The sequence below is a fragment of the Cotesia glomerata genome, linkage group LG6, assembly GCF_020080835.1.
Source record: "Cotesia glomerata isolate CgM1 linkage group LG6, MPM_Cglom_v2.3, whole genome shotgun sequence".
NCBI classification, from domain to species: domain Eukaryota; kingdom Metazoa; phylum Arthropoda; class Insecta; order Hymenoptera; family Braconidae; genus Cotesia; species Cotesia glomerata.
In genome coordinates this window covers 21,011,489-21,034,783 of record NC_058163.1, presented here as the reverse complement: position 1 = coordinate 21,034,783, position 23,295 = coordinate 21,011,489, and the positions used below count along the sequence as shown (strand labels likewise).

At 29.0% G+C, this 23,295-nt stretch overlaps 2 protein-coding genes across 10 annotated transcripts; one reads left to right on the top strand and one right to left on the bottom strand.

Annotated features, from left to right (window-relative positions):
- Nucleotides 1–622: 622 nt before the first annotated feature.
- LOC123268168 (striatin-3) lies at nt 623–11,117 on the bottom strand. 8 transcript variants are annotated; one of them, XM_044733058.1, is made up of 11 exons: nt 10,945–11,117; nt 10,403–10,881; nt 9,130–9,233; nt 7,079–7,258; nt 5,110–5,305; nt 4,953–4,970; nt 4,398–4,692; nt 3,462–3,556; nt 2,865–3,381; nt 1,045–1,356; nt 623–825 (listed from the first exon to the last, which is right to left on the bottom strand). In XM_044733058.1, the coding sequence occupies exons 2-11, from the start codon at nt 10,673–10,675 to the stop codon at nt 656–658; spliced, it is 2,160 nt and encodes a 719-aa protein (XP_044588993.1). In that variant the 5' UTR covers nt 10,676–10,881; nt 10,945–11,117; the 3' UTR covers nt 623–655. The 8 variants fall into 8 exon arrangements, with proteins under 8 accessions (XP_044588993.1, XP_044588994.1, XP_044588995.1 ...); XM_044733059.1 differs by having other exon boundaries at nt 4,398–4,689; XM_044733060.1 differs by having other exon boundaries at nt 5,116–5,305.
- Nucleotides 11,118–12,162: 1,045 nt separating this feature from the next.
- Nucleotides 12,163–21,133, top strand: LOC123268167 (RNA-binding protein 12). Of its 2 annotated transcripts, XM_044733056.1 has the most exons (4): nt 12,163–12,383; nt 13,009–13,260; nt 16,461–16,662; nt 18,123–21,133. In XM_044733056.1, the coding sequence occupies exons 3-4, from the start codon at nt 16,520–16,522 to the stop codon at nt 20,896–20,898; spliced, it is 2,919 nt and encodes a 972-aa protein (XP_044588991.1). In that variant the 5' UTR covers nt 12,163–12,383; nt 13,009–13,260; nt 16,461–16,519; the 3' UTR covers nt 20,899–21,133. The 2 variants fall into 2 exon arrangements, with proteins under 2 accessions (XP_044588991.1, XP_044588992.1); XM_044733057.1 differs by lacking the exon at nt 13,009–13,260.
- Nucleotides 21,134–23,295: the final 2,162 nt, after the last annotated feature.

The window sequence follows — 23,295 nt, the reverse complement described above, 5'->3', positions numbered from 1 at the left end:
AAAAATTTTTACTTCCTATAATAATTTAATTATACGCATTTAATACCAGGGTGAATTACTTTGAGGATTTTTGTCACGCTGCCGACAGGATTACACGTCTAATTAGTGACAGTTTATAACAAATAACATTTGCACATTAAATAAAAATTAAAACGTTATTCAAACAGTATATTATTACAAGGTTTGTTTATTTTTTATCTATTGGATTTGCCTTTAACGTTTATATTTTATTTTTTAATTAATAATAACTTTACTTTTAATAATAATTATTATTTATTTGCTTTTCATCTCTATCAATGTATATTTATATATTTATATAATATGAGTATTTTTTAATATGTTGAAATTTTTTTTTTAATTTTTAATTTTTTTTTTTTGTTTGATATACTTAACTACGGCTCACAACTAATTATCAATGGAGATAGATCCTTAAAACATTCAAAAAAAGTTTGGAAGTGGAGTACATACAAAAAAAAACCTATCTAAAAAAAATTAACGTAGAACATGAGTACAAAAACCGCTTCACATGATTTATCCACTAATTTTAACAAAGACTCGTAGTTGAAAACGTATTTTGTGATTTTTTTTTTTTTTTTTTTATGTCTTATTGTGATTTTTTTTCTGTTTGTTTAGTTATTTATTTTTAAAATATCACTTACGCGAATACCTTAGCAAGTGCATCAGCTCCGGCGCTCGCGATAAACGGTAACGATGGATGAAACGCAACGTCTAAAATACTTTCATCGAATTTCTTACGATGTGCTGTTATTTCTTGTACACAAGTCTTGTTATCAATATTCCATAATCTTATACTGCAATCATGACCTAGAAAAAATAAAAAAATTATTATTCTATTTTGATAAATTATTTTTATTTAGACTAAAGCTAGTTGAAGCTTAATAGAGTTTAATTAAATATTAATCTCGATCAATCAGTTGATTAGGTCGAGGTTTAATTAATTAAATCTATCAGAGAGTTTGCTATAAAAGTAAAAATAAAATCCATAGTCTATAATAGTAGTGATATAAAAATAATAATACGTACTGCCTGATAGTAAATAGAGCCCATGGGGATCCACAGCGAGACTAGTGACGGCGTCCAAATGCGCGACCATAGCGTGTGCAAGGCTGGCACTACGATGGTCATAAAATCTAATGTGTCTGTCTTCGTGAGCCGCAACAATTAGCGATTGTAGTGGGTGGGCTACTACGCGATTAATGCCTTTAGTACCATTGCCCTCGAGTCGCGATACAACGGCTCCTGTTTCAGCGTCGAATATCAGACAAGCAGCTTCGTAAGCTACTACTATTTTGTGTGGTTCATCTCTTACAAAATCTACAGATGTTGGAATGCCATCTGGAAATTAATAATGATTGAGTTAGTTTTTAAAATAATTTTATGTTATATAATAATTCGATTTATAATTTTTTATTTATATAATAATAATTTCTTGGAAATTCAAAACACAAGTTATTATTATTATTATTATTATTATTATTATTATTATTATTTACATTATTAAGAAAATAAGAAAAATTTTATCTCCAGGACCCTGATAGCCATCTTAACTCAAACTTTTATTCAAGCTACTGCCGAAATTTGTAGCCAACTTGATGAAAAAAGTTGCAAACCAAACGTTTTTACTTAAGTTGTTTACAAGTTATACTGCAATTTGACGTCAAGACTTGCAGTACAAGTATTTTATTCAAGTTGTAGTAAAATTGTAGTATAATTTAACTAAAAGTTCGGTGTTAACGTGTATTCCAATTGGGGCTGTAGATTTTACTCAATTTGTTTACAACTGTTGTACTGTAAAAATTTACGGCAAACTTGATGTCAAGTTAACTGTAACTGCTGAAATCCAACTACTTTTAATCAAAGCGTGGCTATCAGGGGATAGTCATATATAAGATCGGTTTTTTAAATGAAATTTAGTGTCGTTGCAAAGGCCTTGACTTGAATTTGTGCCTTTTCAAGGTTTCATATCATTCTCACCAATAGTTAATTTATGATAAATATTTAGGCTGCATTCGAAGATGCTCCATCTTTAGATAAATAATTAAGAAATGACCTTGTATCTCGTGAATTATTGACATTTTTAAAGATATAAGCTCATCCCGATGTTACACTCATCAAGAACTTTCATTTAAGTACCCACATCAATTTTTCATATATTTATATATATATATATATATATGCATGAAAAATTTATCAAAATTAATGTGGGTACTCAAATGAAAGCTCTTGATGAGTATAACATCGGGATGAGCTTATATTCTTAAAAAAGGCAATAATTAAGAAATGACCTAGTATCTTGTGAACTATTGTCATTTTTTAAGATATAAGCTCATCCCGATGTTACGCTCGTCAAGACCTTTCATTTGAATACCCACATCACTTTTTCATATATTTCATATATTTATATATATGTATATATGAAAAATATATCAAAAATGCATATGGATACTCGAATGAAAGCTCTTGATGAGTGTAACATCGGGATGAGCTTATATCTTTAAAAACTCCAATATTTAAGAAAGTACAGTGCAATTTAACAAAATTCATTATTTAATAAAGCAAAATTTTGTTTATTCATGGTTCACAAGTCACGGCAGTCACATATTTACTATTATTATTATTATTATTTTGAGAAGTTTGAAAATTAATAATAATAATAATAATAATAATAACAATCATAAAATTTTTTAAAACAAGTTGTTATTATTATATTTTTTTTAAAAAGATAAAAAAATAATAATAATAATAATAATAATAATAATAATAATAATAATAATAATAATTGATCTATCAATTAATTGATAAATTTAATAGTTAATTAAAAAAAATAAATAAATAAATAATACCTTGTTCAGAAGTATACGTATTAAGCAATGGTACTTTGCTCTGTGGATTCCACAGCTTAACTGTACCATCAGCACTCACAGACAGCAACTGTGACCGTGGATGGAACATACTTAGTCCCCAAACAGCGTCAGTGTGTCCAGTCAACGTCTGACTGAGTACTCCGGGCTCATATGAGTCGTAGGGATCAATATTACCGGAAGGTACTGACCAACAGTGTATCATACTGTCAAGTCCGCCACTGTAGCAGCGATTCCCGGAGTTACACATTGCCAAGCACAACACCGGTCCTGTGTGCGATCTGAATGTGTAGAGCGGCTCGACGTCAAGAGACGCTGACTTTTTAGCTGGGACTGTTTTTTGCAGATTCCACAATTTCAGAGTGTGGTCATCGCTCGCTGTTATCAGTACTGGATCTGTTGGGTGGAAGACGAGGGATCTTACGCAATCAAAGTGAGAACGTAAGATGTTCTTCGCGTTCCATGTTTTTCTAAATATTTCTCTTGGCGCAGCTGACATCTGAGAATTTATTTTATCATTTAATTAATTTTTTTCTTTTTACTTTTAGAGTGTAAATAATTATTAAATAAAAAACTTACATCGTATGTTACTTCCGCATCATTATTGACTGTCAATTGGGCTAAATCGCCGAGCCTCTCCATTGCTGCAAGGCGCTCTTCTGATTTTGTTGGAGCTGAAATAAATTTAATTAGTTAAGTAAGTCTATATTATTAAGAGAATAAGAAAAATTTTGTCTCCAGGATAGTCATATGATAAAATAGATTTTTTTAGTGTCATTACAAAGGTCTTGAATTGGATTTATGCTTTTTCAAGGTTTCATATCATTCTCACCAATAGTCAATTTATGATGATAAGTATTTAGGCTGCATTGTAAAAAGCTCTATCTCTAGATACATAATTAAGAAATGACCTTGTATCTTGTGAACTATTGACATTTTTAAAGATATAAGCTCATCCCGATGTTACACTCATCAAGAACTTTCATTTAAGTACCCACATCAATTTTCTATATATTTATATATATATTATATATATGTATATATGAAAAATATATAAAAATTGCATGTGGGTACTCAAATGAAAGCTCTTGATGAGCGTAACATCGGGATGAGCTTACATCTTTAAAAATATCGATAATAAAAAAATGACCTTGTATCTGGTGAACTATTGACATTTTTAAAGATATAAGCTCATCCTGACGTTACACTCATCGAAACCTTTCATTTGAGTACCCACATCGATTTTCTATATATTTATATATATTATATATATGTATATATGTATATATGAAAAATATATCAAAATTGAACGTGGATACTCAAATGAAAGCTCTTGATGAGTGTAACATCGGGATGAGCTTATATCTTTAAAAAAGTCAATAGTTAAGAATAGTTAAGAAAGTACAGTGCAGTTTAACAAAATTCATTATTTAATAAATCAAAATTTTTTATTTATAGTTCTCAAGTCACATAGTGACTGCAAGGTTGCTAGTATAAATAAATAAATTAACTAACCGATATAATTAGAATGAAATGTCATAGCCGGTTTGGGTTGTAATTGATCTTCTGTTTCTGTAAGAAGATTCAATTCATTGAATACTTCTTCAGCCTCGACATCGACGTCCTCGACTAACATTATCGATTCCTTATTCTGCTTCTGCTTTTTGACGTCTTGATCGTACAACTCATCTTCATTCTCGACGTCCTCTTCCTCCACGTCAATGTCAGTATGAGCGAGAAATTCAAAGTTAGCCATCACAGATGCCTCTGTGTCGAATATTATTGCTTCCGTGAATGATGATGGCTGCTGCTATAATGATTTTCTCTATTAATTAATCGATAAAGATAATTATAAAAAAAAAAAGCACAGTACGGGCTAGGTAAAAATAATCGCATGTGCATGACTGTTTAAGTGTAGGTGTGTCTACAAATAATGCTAATTATTTATTTAAAACTCTACTAATATTTAAAATAAATATAGGATATACTTTAATTTATATTAACTGGTTAATTAAATTTGAAAATAACTACTGACATTTTAAATTCCCGCTTTCGTCATACTATACCTACTTCCTCACAAATGTGTAACTATGTAAGATGTAGAAGATAAAATTTATTAAAAAGTAATATTGTAGTGTATTATAAAGTATATAAAATAAAAAGCAATAAATAATTAAATTAATGAATAAATAAATAAATAAAAAAATTGACTAGTTTTGTTATTTACCTCTACCTTTTTTGCTGCTACACTTCGTTTGTAGTTAGTATTATACCGCACACGTTTTGTTGCCGTTTCGTTACCATTTATAGCCGGTGTATGAATCTCTTCGGTATCAGCATTATTATTTAAACCGAGTAATGAACGTACTCGATTTGATCTTACATCAATAATTGTGTCAGTGTATCCGATTTCTTGTAAATATCTAAATTTTTTAAATTTCATTATTTTTTTTTGTCATTCAATATTAATTTTAAATTATTCTATAAATTTTTTAAATAATTACTAAAAAAAAAAAAAAAAATATTTAATAGGGAACACCTCTGTGACGGTAAAAAAAAAGGTGATTTTCGGGAATTTTTTTGACAGGGAAAATAAAGGAATTTGGAGATCGGATTTTTTTATTTTATTAAGGGTACATTAAAGATTATTACCCTCAATTTTTATTAAAAAATATTTTATTATTAAAAAGTTATCAACAATCTCGTAGAGCATTAGAAAAAATTTTCCCCTCCATGGTCATATCGATAACTCAAAAACGGATCATCTGAAAATAAAAACCCTAATTGCTTTTTAATCAGTAAGGATGTAGTTATCGTTGCACGAAGGGAATTTTGAAAACTTTAATTTTCAAAAAAATAGCGATTGATTGAAAATTTTCTCATTATTTTTGTTTTAACTCGGCTAAAAAAATCTTTAAAATCAAAATTTTTAAAATTCCCTACGTGCAACGATAACTACATCCTTAATGATTTAAAAGTAATTTGGGTTTTTGTTTTTGTTGATCCATTTTTGAGTTATCGATGCAACCATGGAGGGGGAAATTTTTTTTACACAGAAAAAAAGGTTCACTTGAGCTAAGAAAATATTTTTCTTCTTAACTATTTTTTTGAGCGAAAAAAAAATTTTTTTTTGACACAAGAAATTTCGCTTATTCCAACTAAATTAATTCTCTTGCTTTAAGAAATACGTATCTTGATTCAAGAAAATTTATTTAAGTCAAGAAAATCTTTTTGTTTTGAAAAAATTCAGCCTCGAGCTCCAAAAAAATCAGTTCTTGATAGAAGTAAATTTTCTTGTCTTGAGAAAATTTTTCTCTTGCTCCAAAAAATTAAATATTTTGATAGAAGTAAATTTTCATTAATATTTTTATTGATTAACATGTCAAATGGGAATATCAAATAATATTTCATCATTTTTTTCATTCAATATGTATAATTGCACGCCAAAATAATATAAAATGGGTATCAAATATTCAAGAGAAAAATGTTCTCAAGATGAGAAAATTTTTTTCTCAGCTGAAGTAGGTGGCGCTACTTCCCTAAAGTATCTAAAAATCTTAATCAAATATAAAAATTTATTGTATCAAGTATTTATCATAATTTGAATTAAGAAAAAATTACTTCCACCAAGAATAGAATTTCAAGGAAAATTTTTACGTCGGCCAATACAACTTCAGTCTTCCTTCAGACACCCGAAAGTTTTCTTGAACCAAGAATTTTGTTCTCTAGTCAAGAAATTTTTTTTTCTGTGTAGTGCTCTACGAGATTGTTAATAACATTGTAATAATTAAATATTCTTTAATAAAAATTCAGGGTATTAATCTTTAATGTACCCTTAATAAAATAAAAAAAATCCGATCCTCAAATTCCTTTATTTTCCCTGTCAAAAAAATTTCCGAAAATCACCTTTTTTTTCGACCTCCACTGTGGTGTTCCCCCTTAAGTCACTTATAGTAATATTTAGCAAATAGTTTTACAACTAATTAAATAAACTAAAGAGTTTAATACTTATTTAAAAAAAAAAACATTTCAAATCATACATAAAAGTATTAGATAGAGAACTTTTAAGGCTTCTTTAAAAAGATAGTAAATAAATAAATTAAGTGTCCGTTCCGATGATAAGCTCTTAACATAGTTAATGATCAATTGTTTAGCGCAATATAAACACTCTAAGTAGAGATTAATTATTATCTTACTCTCGTAATAACTGACGTCCTTGTCGCCATGATATATTACTGACGGATGAAAAGAATGCCTCGTCATCAGCACCACCACCTTCAGATCCATCACCTGTGGTGCTCTCCTCGTATAGAGGCGGCTTTCCATCCCCCTCGATTCCAATATCCGTTCCATATTTCAATACATGGTATTTTGCCCTTAATAAAAATAATAAAAAAAATTAAATTTTTTTATCAATTTATTTTTCGAGCCAACTTTTAATTCAGTAAAATTATAGCTTGGAATTTTTAGAGTACATATTTTAAATAAAGTAAAATACCCAGTAATTAAACAGGTTTTAAAGTAAAACGTATTTGGCCCTAATTTTAATACATAAAGATGTAATTATTGGTCCAAATTAGTGATTTTTATGTAAATATAAACAATTTTAAATAGATTGAACCGCGAAATAACGAAGATAATTGAATATTTATATTTTAACAACGTTTTTAAGATAGACTATTACAGGAATAGTAGTTGAACAATTAATTCTGATAAGCCGCAGTAATTGAACACTCCGGGAGCAGTAGTTGAACTAATAAAATATATGGCAATAGGGACATCAAAAATTTTCAACGTTTTATTGAAGTATCCAAAGATTTATAACATATTATTGAATAATATTAAAAAGAATACTATAAGTATTTAATATCGACGGTCTAATTAGCAATTGGTCTAACTTATTTTGGCTTAGGTAAGAGCCTTATTTTGTAGAGGGTGATTTTTTAACATCTTGATGTAGCAATAGTTCAATTATAAATTATTTGAATGATCCAAACCAAAATATTATACCTCTAATAGATATTAAATGATTTTTTAAAGGGATAATAAATTTTTAACTAATTGTTTTACCGTAAACATGGAAGATTCTCTAAAATGGAGTTAGACAATTTGCTAATTAGAACGTCAATATGTTCATTTAAAAATGAGAAATATTTGTATTTAATTATTTAATTACATTTTTTATGAATGACAAAGCTTATTTAATATGTAGTATTTAATACAAATCACAATTCTGATCTTTAGTCTATAAACCTATTAGAGGTAAGAGTGCTGTTAAAATTATAAGGCCCCAGCTTATTCAAGTTCTGGGTACCGCTTGGAAAATTGGGAGGTATAGACGCTAAATTTTAACATAAAAATTATAGTTTATTCATTATTTATACGGTTCAATTCCAGTTTAGTAAATGACAATACGATCAGGATCACGGATAATTGGAAAGCATAGTTCAATCAATTTAAACAATCATTGATTTTCAACGTTTCGTCTTTATTTTTAAGACTTTATCAAGCTGTGGAAACAATATAATAATTAACAACACTTGTGAATGTAAGGAACATGACAAATAAATAATATTATTCAAATTACTAACCTTAACAATGTCTAAGCGAACGTTAAATTAAAATACATGGATACACGAGCTTTTTTTAGTATAATTATCATTGTGATTACCAATTGATAATTGGTCATAATCATTAAATTCACAAATGTTGTTAATTATTATATTGTTTCCAGAGCTTGATAAAGTCTTAAGAATAAAGACGAAACGTTGAAAATCAATGATTGTTTAAATTGATTGAAATATGTTTTCCAATTACCCGTAATTCTGATCGTATTTTCAGTATAGTTTATGTTTTTGCAAAAAAATATGTATTATTTAGAAAAGACGATTTCATTGGGTGGTACAATTTTTTTTACTTAAAATGATATACCGTTTTTTTTTTACTGATTGTTCAGTTTACGATTTAGTATTTTTTTCATGAGAAAAATAACATCTATCGGTGATTCTTGACATGTTTTTTAAGTTGACAAAAATATAATTGTTTTGATTTATAATTGAAAAAACTTACAGAAATCAATTACTGTATCATTGAATAATTATAACATGCGCATACTACTCTCATCATAAATATAAGGATTTTGTATTATAATAATTCGAAAAGTCTGTTCAAGTACTGGTCCCATTTTTATAAGTATTCAAGTACTGGATACTTTACCTTAATAATTAATAAAATAAAAATGTATTACCTTTCTTGTTTGAGAGCATACTCAAGCATTTTTATCCTTCTTACTAAATCATTTTTCAAATTCTCTTGAGCTTTTCTTTCTCCTTGTAAAAAAGCTATTCTAGCCTATAATAAAAAAAAATAAATAATTTATTAGAATAAAAATATTTTATCTAAAAAAAAAATTAAATATTTTTTAATTTGACAATAAAGATTAATTTATCGTTTACGCTTACTATTTTTAGCCTAATAAATTAAAAATCAATTGCAATCATTATAAATCAAACTCTTACATTCTGATCTTATCAATAAATACATTTTATTATTTACGCTGACAACGTGTAATTGCACTAGTACATTGCATTTAATTGCATTGTAATAAAATTTCTATTTATTATCATTAAGATAAAAATAAAAATACTATTTATATACTTGTTAACATAAATTAAATCGGCAATTAAATACTTTTACTCCATCTTAACAATGGCTAGAAATTTTCAAATTTAAATTTTAAATTAAATGAAACTTTTATTGTTTTAAATTACATTTTTTAAAATAAATTTTCATCAAAATTTTTTTTAAAATTAATTTATTAATTAACACACATTTTGATGGTAAAAAAAAATTAAACGCGTCAATAAAAATTCACTTGATAAAATAAAATAAATTTTTTGGTATCCAATTAAGATAATTTTATATTTCCTCTAAATGTTTATGAAAACTAAAAACTGGTCGGCTATTTTCAGGATGAAACTAAATTTTAATTCCAAAAAAAATCAATCGAATAATTTAATAAATAAAAATAAATAAAACAGCGCATTAATAATTACTTAGTGACCGAATCTAAAAAAAGGAAATAAAAATGATATCAGACGTTAAAATGTCAGATGACAATTTAAACAAAGTGAAAAACTAAGTATATAAATAATAAACGAGCAAAATAAATAAGATAATGAATGTAATAAAAAAATAAATAAAATAATAAAATTTCCTTTAAATAAAGTTTATGAAAATTAAAAACTGGTCGGTTATTTTCAGGATTAAAGTAAACTTTAATTTCACAAAAAATCAATCGAATAATTTAATAAATAAAAATAAATAAAACAACGCATTAATGATTATTTGATGACCGAATCTAAAAAAAGGAAATAAAAATGATATCAGACGTTAAAATGTCAGATGACAATTTAAACAAAGTCAAAAACTAAATATATAAATAATAAACTACCAAAATAAATAAAATAATGAATGTACTAAAAAAAAACTAATAAAAAAAAAAAAAAAATAATAAATACCTGAAATTCAGCTCTGTCTAATTCCCACTGGGATCTGTCAAGCTCAAAACGAGCCCACTCGTGCTGTATGAAGTGTAGAATTCCAGGCATCGAGTACTGTGGTCGTTGATCTTTATTATTACCATTACCACTAGCATTATCACTGTTTTGATGTTTGTCATTTGAAGGTGATACATTAACACCAGCTGACGACAATGGTCCATTGTGATTTTGTGAAGTTGAACTGGAGTTATCCTCCATTATGGGACCGCAACACTGGCTGGGCACCTTCATTTCATGACACGGCGGCCATTACAGCAACTGTGCCTTTTTACCCTCACTGACACACGACACCAACAAACACCATCACACTGCTCCCTGGGTGGAACGTGTGCAAGACCGAGACAAAGATACTACTTCACTTTTCTTCCCTCTCTCACTCTCTCCTGCTCCTTCTTCACTCGTCTCCGTTTTCTTCTCCCTCCTTGTCTTTCTCAGCTCTGAAAAGATATTCCAAGATGCTTCAAACCTTGATCGTATCCACACATCAAACTTACACTTACCGCTTGCTCAGACTAGATAAATACTTGACAAATACACAGACTAATTAGAGCAATAAATACACTTATTTATTCGAATACTTGTTCGAGTCTCAAATATTAAATTATTAGATCTAGATCTCTGTTACTCACTTAAAGCCCACTAAATTGAATCTTCAATCGCGAATCGCGAATTACGAATATTAACACCGGGTTCTCAGGATTATTTACCATTGCACGGATAAAAATATATATCGAATAAATATCTAAGCTGATTGGATGTTAAATTGAGAACCGACCAATCATAGCTTACCATTTTTGCCTGCTGTCGTTTTTTGTGGACACTTTTTAAGCTGAGTTAAAAAATAAAAATAAATATTGTGATTTTTTTAAAAACAGCTGATCGATTTTTTGGTTTTTAAAAAAGTGAAATTATAATTTTTTTTTTTTATTTCATTATATGATGATAAATTATGAAAATAATGAAAATTAATTTAGCAGATATTTGATGATTTTTAGAATTTTTGTTAATAAATAAATTATGGCAAAAAAAAATAAGAAAAAAAAATTGACATGTAGGAATTTAAAAAAATTAAAAATGCAATTTTTAAAAATAATTTAATTGTTACATATAATTAAAAATTTGTTAAGTGACTGCTAACTTTAATGTCATATGAAAATACAGTTAGCCCACATCTAAAAATTTTTATGGTTTTTTTTATTAAAGAATTATTACGAAAAAATTTTTTCATTTGTTAAAAACTATAAGTGAAATTTTTGAAAAATATTTTTTTAGTTATAATTTAATAAATTAAGCAAAATAAAAAAATAAAAAATTTCGGCTATATTATTATTGATGAATTTAGTAGATATTTAATAATTTTTAGAATTTTTTTTAGCTAATAAATTATGGCAAAAAAAATATAAAAAAATTGGCATGTAGAAATTTTATAAAATTAAAAATGCAATTTTTTAAAAATAATTTTTTAGAACAAATTTTTTTATTAAAAAATTCTCTAGTGACTGCTAACTTTAATGTCATTTTAATTATTAAAAAATTTAAAGATGTCAATTATTATTATTAATATTTAATGAATAATTTTTGTATTTTATTAAAAAAATTAAATTGACACCTTGACAGTATTTATACATTTAAATTTTCCCGCAAATTAAAAATCCACCAGATGGCGCGGAAACAGGAAAATCGATAAGCGCGCATCGATATCTGCGTAAATAATTGACGCGCAGCTAAACTAAAGAACCGCCATTTTGTAACATCGACATTATCGTTCGTGTGTTCAGGCGACAAGCATTTTGTAATCACATTCTATAATATAATAATATACAGCGTCGTTTTTACATTTAAAGGACAGCTATTTAATTTACAGTATGCACGTGTGAATAAATTAAAATATATATTACATATAAATATATTAAACATCATCATTTTTAGAGTTAGTTTGGTGAGTTTGCTATTTTTTAAGGAACAAAATTAATATAGTAATTTATCATTACTATACATACGTATATCTACGTCTTTCTTATTCGATATAACACGTTACATATATCTATATATACTAATAGATATAAAACATGGAAATACTTTCTGGTAATGGCGACCATTTATAATATTTACACAATCTTCAATGAATAATTGTTTCAAAACACAATTATTTCAATAAAATCGTCTCGCATGATTTTTTTTTTGATTAAATTAATTATTACATTTTGAACCTACTTGCGACGATTATTTACAGTAAATTTCTTTTTATATTTTAATCGCCCTATATTTTATATAATATAATATAATATGTGTATACATATTCATATACATATATATATTTAATAAAAATAAATAAAATTTTGAATATTAATTAAAATAAAATAATTAAATAAATGTGTGTATGTGTGTGAGCAAAAAGGGAGGGATGTAATTATTTTTAAAAATGAGTGTTCAAAAAAAAAATGATCAGCAATAAAAAATAAAAAAAAATCTATATAAATTTAATTTGCATTAATTGAACGAGAATAAAAGTTCATCAGAAAGAATCAACGCCGGAAACAAAAACAAAAATGATTGTGTTGCAGGATAATTAGGCAGCAGTGGATGTGTTTTTCTGATATTTAAGCTGATTTACACAACATGACCACAATAATGTTGGAGTGCACTTATGAAGATCGAATTTACTGAATTTACTGCAAATCGATTACGTATTTTTTCGTTTCGCAATTGAAAATAAAATTTTAATTGAACAAACCCTGCGAAATAATTATAAGCGACGTTGTTTTACTGCACCGGTATCCAGAGTCCAGATATTTGTCTCTCAAGTTCCTGTTAAGGTAATTCGATTCAAAGTAATGTAATAAAACAAATTCATATATAAGTACTTATTTTAATTAGTTTCTCATCATTGACAATATTTTATTCACTTATTTTATTTTTTATTTTTTTATTACAATACTAAGCTGTCTTTTGTTTTTTCTTAACATTTATTTTATCTTTTGAAGTTTAGTTTTATTTGTCCTGAGGTAAGTAATAAGTTACCGAGCCGAGAGTGGAAGATTTTAATTTAATTGATCATCTCCTCAATGTGTAATAAATATCAGAATAACATTTTTTATCAAGTTCATACACTTGAATACATTCCTGGAGATGTCCGGTCATAAAATCCTAGTAAATAATATCCCAGTAAATATATCACATTGATAAGATATCCCAAAACAAAAATCTCTTATGGCAGAATTATCCCTTTTACAAAAATATCTAAAATGAACAGTGTAAGTATAGTATATACTTATTGTTAGTTGGTCTAATATTTATTTATAAACAACCAAACCCAACAGCCGTATCCATTAACAGGGTTAATAATCTTACAAAGTAATTGTTCTTAAAATTATTTTTGTAATGACAAGACAACCAATAAAAAAAAAATTAAATAACATATTCGGATTGCATCAATCCCTTTATAATTACTCGAGTAGGTAAACATAAAAAAAATAAAAATAATAAAAGAAAATGTAACAAATTTGTGAGAAGAAAATTTGAGTAATAAACTTATATCGAATGAACACACAAAAACCATGAAAAAAGAGCGCAACACGATAACAAGCTTATGTGTTGGTCTAATGTCGAATAAACATACACAAAAACCATGAAAAAAAAGGTGCAACACGGTGACAAGCTTATGTGTTGGTCTAATGTGGAATAAACACATTGTATTGTGATAATTTTGTATGACGGGATATTTTATCAAGGGAAATTTATATGAAGGCGATATCCCGTATGAAAAAATATATATGCGAATATATATTTTCACATCTATTTTTTTTTAGTTGAATATATATTTAAAAAAATGTATTGGTTTTCTAGTCAATCCAATACTTTTCAATACTTCTTTCTTTGTTTCAACACTTTTTTATTCAGGGATATGCAAACTTATATTCCGAAATATATAATAGAATATATGTCTCCATATACGTTCGTATATATACATATATATGTTCACATATATGCGCGCATATAAATGCAATATATATGTCTAGATATACACAAAAAAAAATTTACTTTGAATCAAGGAAATAATTTTAAAGAATTTCACTTTCTTGATTTGAGTAAAAAAATTCTCAAACTAAGAAATTTTTTTTCAGTGTATGCTTACATATATTTATTTATTCATTTGACGCCAATCAGTATTATACAACAATTAGTACATTCTTTAAATTATAAGATATTAATTATCAATTTTTAAATCTGAGAATTTTGGCTCGAAAATTATACACAGATAGGTTTATTTGCCGATGCCTGGAGAAAATTAAAAGTTCAATCGTAAAAAAAAAATTTTTTATAACGGTGTTATTAATAATATTGCAATATATGTTTCTTGAGATTAGAGCGGAAAGCCTGGAAGGAGCCACCAAAAAAGTTCACGAAATCACATATGTCTACATATATTTTGGCATGTATGTCAGCATCTAAGTGAAAAATATATGTTGACATATTTTTTTTTTTTTGTGTAAATATATGCGACCTATATTTTTAACATATATATTTCTCTATTCGGGATATTTGTCTTGGAATTATTTTGTTTGGGATATTTTTGTGCAGGATATATTTGCTGGTAATTTTTGACCTAAAGCCATTCCCGAAGATTTAAATAAATAATCTAGTCGGCTAAAACTTACTGTTAATCTCTCTGTATCTAATAAGATTTGAGAGGTTTATTGATCAGATTATTTTTTATTCAAAAGACTAATCAACTGTGAACTGTAAGCTCTGATTTTTTAGTTATTATCAAACGTTTAATACTGTTACCAAGCTGATTTTATATTCTATCCTACAATTTACACCGAAAAAATTAACTTGATAACAGTATTTGGATTCGGTCTATTGATTTATATTTCGTTGAATAAATATCACAAAACTATTTGATAAGAAAACATCTTACGGATAAGTATCCGGTGATTTTAAAATTAAACATTAACTCTGCTAAAATAAAAAAAAAAATTATTTTAAGTAACTAAGAACCAGCTCTCATTTTTTTATTCAAACTCTTATCAAGTTTTTTTTTTTAATTAATCGATATTTAATTAAAAAAACTACCTGATAACAGTACTTATAATTATTCAGTCTATTCTTCTTGAAATAATTAAGCACAGTGTGATTTTAAAAACACAAATTTGTTTTATTTTAATTATTTAAAAATTAATAATTTAAATTTTCAGGATAAAAAAATTAATGATTTTTATTAAAATATAAATAAAACTTTGCACCTTTATTTACTCAAAAAAAATTTCTAATGCGATACAAATTGAATGAGAGTGGAGTGTGAGATGAGTTGGCTATTAATCATAAACTAAGTATCAATGTGTACCAGCATTGAAGCTCTTATCTAATCAGCTCTTGAATCCATCTAATCGTTCTGACATGATCGTTATTAATACTTGTGATTGTCTAATAAAATAGCGGCGGTATTTTATGGAGCAGTAACTCATCGGCGGAGATTCAGCGTGCCTGAGGACGGAAACAATAATCTTTCACACAAATATATTCTTATCTATGCTTTACAATATTTTATTTAAATAATCCAAGCTGAAATTTTTATTACCGGAATTATTTAATATATAAGTATTTCCTTTTTTTCCTTTTAAAAATTTCTTCTGTCTGAAGAACTGAAACACTTGTTGACTCTGAAATCTTTTAATGATTTCTCGATTGCTGGTGATCTTGCTGCTGGATAATTATTTATTGCTGCTGAAAAAAGTCTCGACGTTAGTTGCAATTACTTCAATTGACACTTGGTTCGTCTGCAAACAGAGGAATCTTTAAAATAATCTTAAATAAGCTTTTTTAGTTTAAGATCGAATTTATTCACCACTATGACCGTCTTAAGCCGTTAAATTTTTATCTTAGAAGCATTTCAACAGTATATCAGAGAAATAGCAATAGTTATAATAATTATCAATAAATCTATAATATAAAAAGTCTAGGTAAAAAATCCTGACAATTAATTAACTCGTTCTTGACTTCACTTCGGTTCCAGATATCAAATAATCGTGTTTATGTGTGCGTATCTGTAATTAGTCACACATAAGCTGAAAAATGAGCGTTATTATCAGGCTGCAAAATCTGGCGTGGTCTGCGAATGCACTGGACATTCGTCAATTCTTCCGCGGGCTCAGCATTCCCGAAGGCGGCGTTCACATTGTCGGCGGCGAATTGGGCGATGCTTTTATTGCGTTCAGGTAAAGTTGTTTTGTCTCTCAACAATCCACACAATTATTTTTATCAAAGCTGCTCCTATTTTTTTTTATAAATTAAGTTATACTTTTCTATTATTTGCTCTCTTATAATAATAATTATTTGGTAATACCATGGTGGCCACATTATAATCACAAATCTTGGTCGTAATCGCCGTTGGGGAAATTATCATCAAGGAAAATTTTTATTCATAAAATTTAATTGCGAATTTTTTTTAATTTTATTTTTCATTTATTAAGAACCAAAAGGCATAAGCTAATGACAGGGTTTCTCAATAAAATTAGTTATAATTAATTAATAATATTGGCAGAGCTATAAAACATTTTTTCTACACTGAAAAAAAAAAATTGACTTGAATCAAGAGAAAAATTCTTGAACTAAGAAAATAATTTTGTCCTGAATCAAGACAAAAAATTCTTGAATTAAGTAAAATTCTCTTAAACCAATAAAAATTTTTTAGTTTAAAAATTTTTCTTCTTAGATCATAAAGAAAAATTTTTTTAGTTAATAAATTAAATTATTGATTGAAATTAAGTTAAATTATTGATTGAATTTTTAATTAAATAATTGATAAAAAAATCAATTTTTAATAAATTATATTATTAACTAGCAGTCTGCTCTGGGTTCGCACGGGTATTTAATAAAAATTTCAACATTCATTGTAATATAATATAGTCTACATCATCCGGGGATAGTGTATCTTCCCAATAGTGAAAGAATTTTTCAAATCGGTTCAGTAAATCAAATTTTTCCTCTTTATAATATATTTGTAAGGTAAAAGACCCAGTTATTAACACTGGCCTAGTTATTTACACTTGCAATTTTATTTTAATTAAAAAATAAATCAACTCTGATAAATTAATAAACATAATTTTTTAATTATAAACTTAAGATAATTGGTTTTTTGAGAATATTTTATTTTTTTAATTAGAATAAAATTGCAAGTGTCGAAAAACTAGGCCAGTGTCAATAACTGGGTCTTTTACCTTATAGATTAAAATTTTTCAATATTTAGACAGTAAAAAAAAATAAATTAAGAGAAAAATTATTTAATCATATAAAATTTATTTAAATTAAGAAAAATTTTTTTATTTAAAAATTTTCAAACTTAAATCAAGACTTAGTTCTTTAAAATTATTTATTTGATTCAAGTTAATTTTTTTTTCTGTGTTTATAAACTAAAATTAAATAAATTTTAATCAATTAAATCAATAATAAATCACTTGAATAAATTAAATTTAAGTTATACATACTATCACTAACCAGAGATATGAATATGGAAGCAGAGAGCCAGCTGATGATGATTAAAACAAGTTTAATTCATATTTTACCAATTATCACTGTCTAAATCCCCCTAAAAAAAAAATCTGTGGTCACCATGATCAATAGTCGAAAAAAAAGTTTTACTGCATCGTGGTATATTTTATTTTTCTCTAAAATTTAGCACCGACGAAGATGCGCGTCAAGCGATGATGCACGACGGCGGCAAAATAAAGGAAATGAAGATAAAATTACTCTTGAGTTCTCGAACAGAAATGCAGAAAGTAATCGAGACCGCTCGCCAGCAGACTCTGTCCTTGCAGTCGTTCATGCAGAACCCAGTCCCAGTCCCAGGAGTCCCAGTAATGAACCAGCACATGCAGCCTCAGCACCAGCTCCAAATCAAGCCTCCCCAGGAAGTCAAAAAAGAGGAAGACTCCAAGGACCGAAAAGACCGCCGCGACCGCTCCAGATCCCGAGACCGGTCTCGTTCCCGCGACAGAGACCGCGGAAGGGACCGCAACCGGGATCGCCGTCGCCGCGATCGTTCCCGGTCCCGTGACCGCGATCGCGACCGGCGAGACCGCGGAAGCAGGCGTCGCAGAGACAACTCAAGATCGCGGGACCGCACCAGGTCCCGCGATCGTGACCGCGACCGCGACAGCAAGCGCTACAGCGACCGCAGGAACAAGGACTCCCAGCAGGACAATGACGACACCAGCGACGTCGTCTGCGTGGGCCAGTTCTCCAAGGACAAGGCCATGCTTGGAAAAAACTCCAAGAGACAACACCCGACCATCGAGAACGGCATCTGGGAAGTTCCTCCCCAGACCCAGATGCAGATGATGATCGCGCCTGGAATTCTCGGCGCTGGAATTGCCGCGATTCCTCATCAAGATTCCGAGTCCCGGGCTCTGGGATTCCCCGCTGTTCCCGGAGTTTGTCCGCCTCCGCTCATGCCCGGACAGTTTCCTCTTAACAATGGTCTCAATCTGAACGCGCCTGGCATTAATAATTCTAATATTGCTGCGATTAATCGCGAAAGACACTCTTGGCCAGGAAATCCTTCGCCTGGAGGCAACGAATTGCCTCGTATTAATGAACTGAGATTCCCGCCACGTCCGCCGGGTAATTTTGGCTCTGAAAATTTCAGTAACAGTAGTAATAATACTGCTAATAATCCTAATAATCCTAATACTAATAATAACAATAATTCTAATCCTAGTTCTAATAATAACCCTAGGGACTATAATAATAGCAATAATTATAGAAATAACCTTAGAAATAACAGCACCAACCATTCCTTGATGACCAAAATGCAGGAACTAGACGGACGGCGTAACCCCCACGCCTTTCAGTCTTCTAACTACAGCGACTCCTACCCCTCGGAACGCGATCGTTCCAACCCTGGGAACAATGGAAGATTTGACGGCAAAGGGGGGAACTGCATTGAAGTAAGAAACATGCCGCTAAACGCGTCTTACAGCGACATCCGTCACGCGTTCCAGGGTATTTTTATCCGAAAAGACGGGCTCAAGCTGATAAACGACACTCATGGGAACAGAGTCGGCATAGCTTATATAAAGTTTAGCAAGCCGGAGGGCAAAGAGCTAGCGATGAACACTCCGAGGTTCATAAGAGGCTCTGAAGTGGAGATCTGCTCGCTTGATGAGAGTATTTTTGACAAGGCCGTCGACTCTTACAACCCCGAGCGCGACGGGCCTAGTAATAACAGCAGTAGTAATAATTTGATTAATAGTAGTAATATTAGTATTAACAATAACAGTAATAGCAGTGTTGAAGACTTACCACCAGATACTCAAAACTCCTCGTGTGTTTTTATAAACGAGTTGCCGTCCTTCGCCAAAGAAATGGACATCGCTAAAATGTTCCAAGACTGGAAGATAAATGACCTGTTTATAACTTCTTCCGCGGCGTTGTTGTCCCCGTCGGCAAAGAGTGATTCTGTCCAGGTTGGAGCCTTCGTACAGTTCTCTAGAGTCGAGGACGCTAAAGCTGCGCTGGCTTCGTCGCTTAAAATCGGGCCGATTCCCATCACTGCGATTAGTATTCCAGAGGATAAGTTTGTCAAGGCGAAGAGAATCCACGAGCAAGAAACTCTTAGTAATAATAGCTCTAATACAGACAGCGGCAACACTCCGGATTGTATTATCATTCGAGGGCTTCCGTTCCAGACCGGAGACCGGGATATCTTGGATTTCTTCTCGGACATTGGAATAGTTCCCCGGAGGATCCATATGATGGTGAATAAGCACGGGACACCTATGGGCGAGTGCTTCTGCGAGTTTGACGCGCCCGAGGAGGCGATTAGAGCCCTAGCTAAAAATGGTCTTCCCATGGGGAAGAGTTTCCCGACTGTGGAGTTGGTTTCAAGACACAAGATGCTGGACACCTTGGGGAACCCCGAGTCTTCTGGCGCGTCGGGACAGTGGATGGACCCTCAGCAGAATTTCCCTTTTAGCATGCATGACTCCGGGTCTAGACCAAGGGGACCCCAGATGATGAACTACCACTCGCCCAGATTTAATAATGGCTTCGGTATGCGAGGGCTTCCTCCTCCTCCACCTCCTCCTCCCGGGATCATCAACATGTCGCTCAGACCTCTTGTTCCTGGACTCACCAGCGGCTCCGGGTCTAATTCCGGGAACAGTTCCGGGAACAGGCTACCGGCCATGGACTATGTTGAAGGTTTCGGAAAACCTGGATGTGTTCTCAGCTTGGAGAATGTCCCTTTCAAAGCGGATATCAATGAGATTATTGAATTCTTCGGAGACTTTGATATTAAACGCGAGCATGTCATCAGGCGCTACAACGAACGCGGAATGCCCACTGGAGACGCCAGGGTCGCTTTTTCTTCACCCAGTGAAGCTCAACGCGCTCTTAGAGAATTGAGGAATTGCAAAGTTCGCGATAGGACTATCTACATGAAGCTGGCGTAAAATAATTAATTTAATTTATTTCTTTGCCAATTTTTTTATTTTTTTGATTAAGAATTTTATTTTTAAGATAGATTTAGTCATAGGATAAAAAATCCAGTTATAGACACTGGCCTAGTTGTTTGACACTTGCAATTTTATTCTAATTACAAAAATTAAATGGGTGGGGAGCATCTCTACAGAGAATTTATCTACATTTTATAATCCCTCAGGAGAAATTTTTATTTTAAAAAACTCTCAGTATAAAACTCTACAATGAAAACAAATCAATTTAAAAAATCCTTCTTTTGAAAATCTCTCAGAAACAAAAGCTCGATATTTTGCTAAATTCATGTGTATTATTTTTTTATTAAAATAATCAAAAATATAAAATTGTAATTATTAATAATTAATAACATCTATAAAATATTTTTTTAAATCTAGTTTTCATCAGATGATCACATTTTGAGGTTCCAAAAAACTTTATATTTTTGATTATTTTAATAAAAAAAAAAAATACATATGAATTTAGCAAAATATCGAGCTTTTGTTTCTGAGAAATTTATCGCCTGAAAGTTTTACGATATAAAGAAAATCCATTGTAATTGATCGTTTCCTGAGAGATTTTCAAAAGAAGGATTTTTTAAATTGATTTGTTTTTATTGTAGAGTTTTATACTGAGAGTTTTTTAAAATAAAGACTTCTCCTGAGGGATATCTACATTATAAAATGTAGATAAATTCTCTATAGAGATGCTGCCCACCCAATTAAATGTTCTCAAAAAACCAATTTTCTTAAAACTTACAATTCAAAAATTATATTTATTAACTTATTAGAGTTAATTTGTTTTTTATGTTTTAATTAAAATAAAATTGCAAGAGTCAATAACTAGGCCAGTGTCAATAACTGGGTCTTTTACCTTACATTGATAAATGTTGTGTAAATACAGGCGCGGTGATTACTGGTAATATTTAAGTTTAATTTTAGTTACTAAAAAATTTAAAATTCTCAGTGGATTACACACTAATTTACTTATTACATACTTGGCGTACTCACTATTTACTTGTGATTCATAGAAAAAATAATATGTAAAATTTTTAAATACTTTGAGGTATTTTTGGGTTTAAATAACATTCATTATATTTTTTTAGTGATAAAATGCGAAAATGTGTCGGAATAGTTATTATTATTTTATTCTTATTCTATTACATAAATATATATCAGTTAAGATAAACTATATATGTTATAATAAAAAATAAATGCTCGCAATTATTTAGCGTAACAAACAAGTATGAGGGTCAAGTATTGTATTGTATATAATTGAGTCAGCTGCTATTTTTGGATAAACATATTTAATAGCAATAATAATTATTATTATTATACTGATCTGTAAAAATAATTACTACTATTGAAGGCGATGTAAATTTATTTCGTACGGACTCAAGATAACTATTAACATTTGTTATGTAAGTTTAGACTAAGGCAGAAGTGTATATATTAGAAATCCGAATAAAGAATCCTAAAATAATAATTAATGATGTGATTATTTTAACTAGCTTGTAATTTTTTATAGTTTTTTATTTTTAAAAATAGGCTATGACTATAAAAAATAATTTTAAGAATTTTTGTTGGGTGGTATTCATATGTAAATTTCTCCTTTTATTATTTTTAAGTCATCGTTTTTGTATTAAATTCATTTTTAAGTAGTTGCGGACACATAATTATAATTTATTGCTTGATTTTTTTTTATTTATTGAGTGAAAATATTACAAGTCTGAATTATTCAGTATCCATTCAATTTTTTCTTCTTTTTTTTTTCATGTTGTTAATTTATCGCTTTAATAGATTTTACAAAGACTAAATTTTTATAAGAAAGATAAATTTATAATAATTCATATTAAATATATTTTATTAAGTCGTCTTTCATTATTTTATTTTATTTTTAATTTCTTATGAATTTTTTATTTTTATATAATAATTTTATTGACAATTTTGATTTCTTCATCCATTTTTTTCGGTCCAATAATAATAATAATATCAACATTTTTTAAATTATTATTATTATTAATGAAAAATTTTCAAGTTTTTAGCAATGGAGAAATAATAATAATACCAACATTTTTTAAATTATCATTATTATCATAATTATTATTTTTCATTATTATTAATGGTAAATTTTCAAATTTTTAGCAATGAAGAAATAATAATAATAATAATAAACCCTGACCAATAACTTACATAACAAAAAAAAAAATTTATAGATCACAACAAAATATTTATTTTCAATATTTACATATTTTTATCATCATCCCAAATAAAATTGATATCAATGACTACAAATACATATAGATAAACCCAACAGACACGACTATTGTGTAATATCAATAATTCTTATTCATAAGTTTCAATAGTATCCAGCAA